The 4,212-nt window shown below is 28.8% G+C and overlaps 2 protein-coding genes across 7 annotated transcripts in view; one reads left to right on the forward strand and one right to left on the reverse strand.

Moving 5' to 3' along the window:
* Positions 1-2,536, reverse strand: part of LOC100167597 (serpin B4) — an 11,387-nt gene extending 8,851 nt beyond the window's left edge. Inside the window, exons 1-2 of one of the 5 annotated variants that reach the window (XM_008192014.3) lie at positions 2,195-2,530; positions 1,915-2,116 (exon numbers count right to left, since the gene is read on the reverse strand). The gene's annotated coding sequence lies outside the window, so the exon portion shown is untranslated. Of the gene's footprint in view, positions 1-1,914 lie in introns of all 5 variants that reach the window. The other 4 variants (XM_008192015.3, XM_008192012.3, XM_016800471.2 and 1 more) reach the window with 4 other exon arrangements.
* A 321-nt stretch (positions 2,537-2,857) lies between these two features.
* The window catches only part of LOC100161604 (modular serine protease), a 19,255-nt gene continuing 17,900 nt past the window's right edge, over positions 2,858-4,212 (forward strand). Inside the window, exon 1 of one of the 2 annotated variants that reach the window (XM_001946455.5) lies at positions 2,858-3,245. In XM_001946455.5, coding sequence (XP_001946490.2) covers positions 3,200-3,245 — 46 coding nt within the window. In that variant the 5' untranslated portion in view covers positions 2,858-3,199. The remainder of the gene's footprint in view (positions 3,246-4,212) is intronic. The other variant, XM_016800469.2, reaches the window with a different exon arrangement.

Here is a 4,212-nt window from a genome sequence, read left to right on the forward strand (position 1 = left end):
CAATGATTTATTAATAAAAGCAGTATTATATAATTAATAAGTTATTTTTATTTTGGTACCCGCAAGTTGAATTTTTAGAAAGGTAAATTTGATATAGAATTATTTTAGGGGGGTGTGAGGGGCGTAGCCCCCCTCGAACTCTGTTCAAATTTAATATAGGTGGGTCGTGTGTGCTGCAACTAACATTCTCTTGTCTCATTGTCGAAAAAGTTCGCGCCGCCACTGCAGTTACAGTAACGCAAATGTAACGCAATTACTTTTTAAAAGTAATTTCTATGAAGCAATGCACTAATGCGTTATTTTCCACGTTACTTATTAAAATAATAGTTTTGAATGTAGTACAAAAATAAGCTAATAAGATATTCCAGAAAAATTAAAAATCAATTTTATTTACTTTTGATTTGGATAATAGTTAACAATATTATTAAACATTCCAGGAATTAATGTTATTACTTTCATTATCAGAAAGAAAAGAGTTCGGCTTAAAAATAAAATTTAATTTAAACGAATTATGATTTACGACTTATGACTTATGAGTAAACCATCTATCGGCTATCAACATATATGGCTATAGGTACGAATTTAAAACTGATATACCTACCTACCGGCTACCTCGATGTTAATACCTTACCAGACTGCAGTCACCATTTCCAATTAATGAAATATATAATATATAGACATATAGTATAAATACTATACATATTATATTAATACGATTTACGAATACCATAGGTATTACCATTACTTATTAGTTCTAGCCGTTAAGGACTGATTTTGTGATTTAACAATTAACTACCTACCTGCATCCCCCAAGTATACGCCGAATTATTGTCGTCGGACCTCGCACGACCCAAAAGTTCTAGTAAATAGATAATTGTAACAGTTCAACAGTTGACTAGATACCTTATTACTTACGACATCGTTTATAAAATAATATTCTAGTGTCTAGTGAATAGTTATAATAAAATATTAGTTTGAATTTAATTATATTAACTCTAAATTAAAACAATGAGTGAAATTATTGAGACTGAAGTATCAGCAAGTGTAGCAAATATCAGTGAATTACCATGGCCAACATATAATAAATATTTTGAAGTTACATCTACGGATAGTAAAAACTTTTTCGTGAAATGCAAATTATTTATCAAATCCAAAACATATTCTACTGCCATAAGAAGTAGTTCAAATTTAAAAAAAACACATAACAGTAAGTAGAATTCATAATTATTAAAGAATAAAGGGGTCGTAAAATAGAGACATGTGTAGTTTGAGTTTAAATGTATACAATTAAATTTAACTATGTACCTACTTTACTATAGTCATATAATTAATAGGTGAGATGAATGATGATGTACATTTACATATTATTTTAAATGTTGTACACTAGGTATCACTAGGTAGTAGGTCTAAAATATATTGTAAAATATATTATATTATGAATTGAATATGGTTCAAAAAAAATTATAACTATTATCAGAGATAAAAAAAAAAGTAACGTTATTTGTAACGCTTAGTGCCACGCACTACTTTATTTATGAAAAAGTAACGTAACGTGATAACAATAATTTTAGGTAACGTAAATGTAATTTAAATAAAAATATGTGAAGTAACGATAGTAACGTAATTCCATTACTTTTTAAAAGTAATTTACCCAACACTGTGTACATGTGTTTCTAAAAAACTTAACGACAAAAAGGTAACAAACGTTTGATAGTTGAGTTGCTGTATAAATGTAAAATCAATAATATCAATAATACACAATATAATAAATAATTCACAGCAATAAAGAATTTTGTTTCTAACGCTTAATCTGCTATGCTTAGGGAGGTATATGAATATTTTGTAATAATAAAAATGGCCTTATACTGGCCCAACAGAAATAATAATCAAATTCAAATAGTTATAGGTACTTACAACGAGATGGTGTGAGGTCTGACCAGCCGCAATCTGTATCTATACTATATATTACTATGATTCACAAAATAAATGTATATATAAAAACAGCGATTTGCGCACGTATAATATAATATAATTCCGCGTTGACGTTACGGAAATGATTGCCTTTGGTGTTTGGGCGGCCTTGCAAAAATATCGCAAACCCATTCATTCGTATAATCTACATAATAATATTTTATTGTTATAATATAATATTTCACATGACAAAATAATACAAGAATAAAATATACAAATATACCGAATATTATACGGAACATAAATCGATCCTAAATGTTGTATAGACACGATTAATTACTATTTAGTAATACCACTTGTACGGTTTACACCGTGGTTGAAATATACAAGGTTATTGCATTTATAGCCCCTCTCAATCAAATATTTTATAATAAAAACAAAAATGGCAACGTAAAGGGAGCCAATAACATTCAAGTATACATGCGCGGGAATTTTGAATTTGTTACCTTTAGTCAGCGTGTTTTTGATGGTAAGAAAAATTGATATTTGTGATATCCCTTTACGCAGCCATTTTGTTTCTGTTGATAACAATCCGAGTCAATATGCAATAACCTGTATATTTCAACCATGGTTTACACCATATTATAATAATATGATACAATAAAATATACGAATAATATAAAATAATTATTATACATTTAAATTTAAACAAAACTAGTTTATAATGTGTTAATGTATATATATTATGTATATGTATATGTATTATGTAGTAGGTATTACACGTATTTTGTATAGGTTCGCCGGAGAAACTCAAATCTTATTTTACGTAGTAGTAGCGTCAATATAAACAATTTTAAAACAAGTTTGTAATTCTTTAATTTATCATTACCACCTATCTACGTAGTTTGTCCTTCGGTTCATCATGACGTGATCGCATTATCTGGTAGGACATAACATTAACACCGACAACATACTAGCTTCGTGAGCAAGTAGTATAGAAGACCCGACATTATATGTGTGTTGTAAAGAATATTGGTATTATAATCGTATCCTACTTGGTGTTACCTTATGATGTTAAAATTAATTAATATTCTCTACAGATGTTGTATTTTATATAAGTGTATATTAATTATTAGTTTATAAATATAGGTAGTATTTTTTACTATACCTACGTTTGTTAATTATTGTTACAATTATGTTTAGTGTGTAGTCGCGGTCATTCGGAATAACATATTTTGTTATTTATATTTTAAAATATATTTGATTTAGACAGAACTCACCAATCGCAATGAAGGAGCCGTGTTCTTGGTTAATATATTCCAGTTTATTTTTCGGTACGTAATATCAGTGTTAACACTATAATACTATAATAGTAAATAGAAAATAATGTTTAATGGCATTATGTTAGTAGTTGGTATAATATTTATAATATTTAAATATTAAATATATAAAAAAAAAGGTGGGTAAGTGGATGTCGCTCTGCTGTACAGTAGGTTACAAGTGGGTCACTGTATAATCGATAGTATTAAATTTGAATTCAATGATATAATATCACTGTATAAGAAAAACGATTCTGAGCGGAGACGGTTTGTCAGTCTAGGTGTTAGACATACCTATTATAGGTAGGTATACTTATCTATAGTATTAAAAAAAAATTGACCTATAATAGGTATTAATAATAAATTCCAAATTAATCATATCACAATATCCATCAGGTAACGCGTTATACATCAACAACAAACCGTGGTACTATCATAGATATATAATAGTATACTTTAGAAGTTTCAAGTACCCACAAGTAATATTATACAATCACAACAAAATAACTAAAATAGTTATTCCAGGTTTTTTAATATGTAATTTCGTCCAAATTTGAACTTAAAATGATGTTCGTGAAGTTGGCCCACCTAAGTCCTTAAATTTTTTTAAAATCTATGCCATTATTTTGCAAGTTATTTGCAAGTATTTGCAAGTCTATTTTTAGAATTTGCAAGTCCAAACTTTCATCGTAAAACCCAAAAATGTAAAGATGGGTCAACTTCACGTAGCCCACCCACTTTGACCTAGAACTTCGAAATCGGTATCAAACGAAAGCTAATGATTAGCAAGTATTTGAAAACCCCTTTTTGAAATTTGCAAGTCCTTAAGGTGGCCGCTATAAACTTTTGAACTTGTAAAGTTGGCCCACCCACTTTGACCTAGAAATTTTAAACCAGCACCAAACGAAAGCTAATGATTAGCAAGAATTTGCAAGTCTGCTTTTAGAATTTGCAAGTCATTCAGGTGGCCTCTATAAACTTT

This window comes from Acyrthosiphon pisum, chromosome A2, assembly GCF_005508785.2.
Source record: "Acyrthosiphon pisum isolate AL4f chromosome A2, pea_aphid_22Mar2018_4r6ur, whole genome shotgun sequence".
Taxonomy (NCBI): domain Eukaryota; kingdom Metazoa; phylum Arthropoda; class Insecta; order Hemiptera; family Aphididae; genus Acyrthosiphon; species Acyrthosiphon pisum.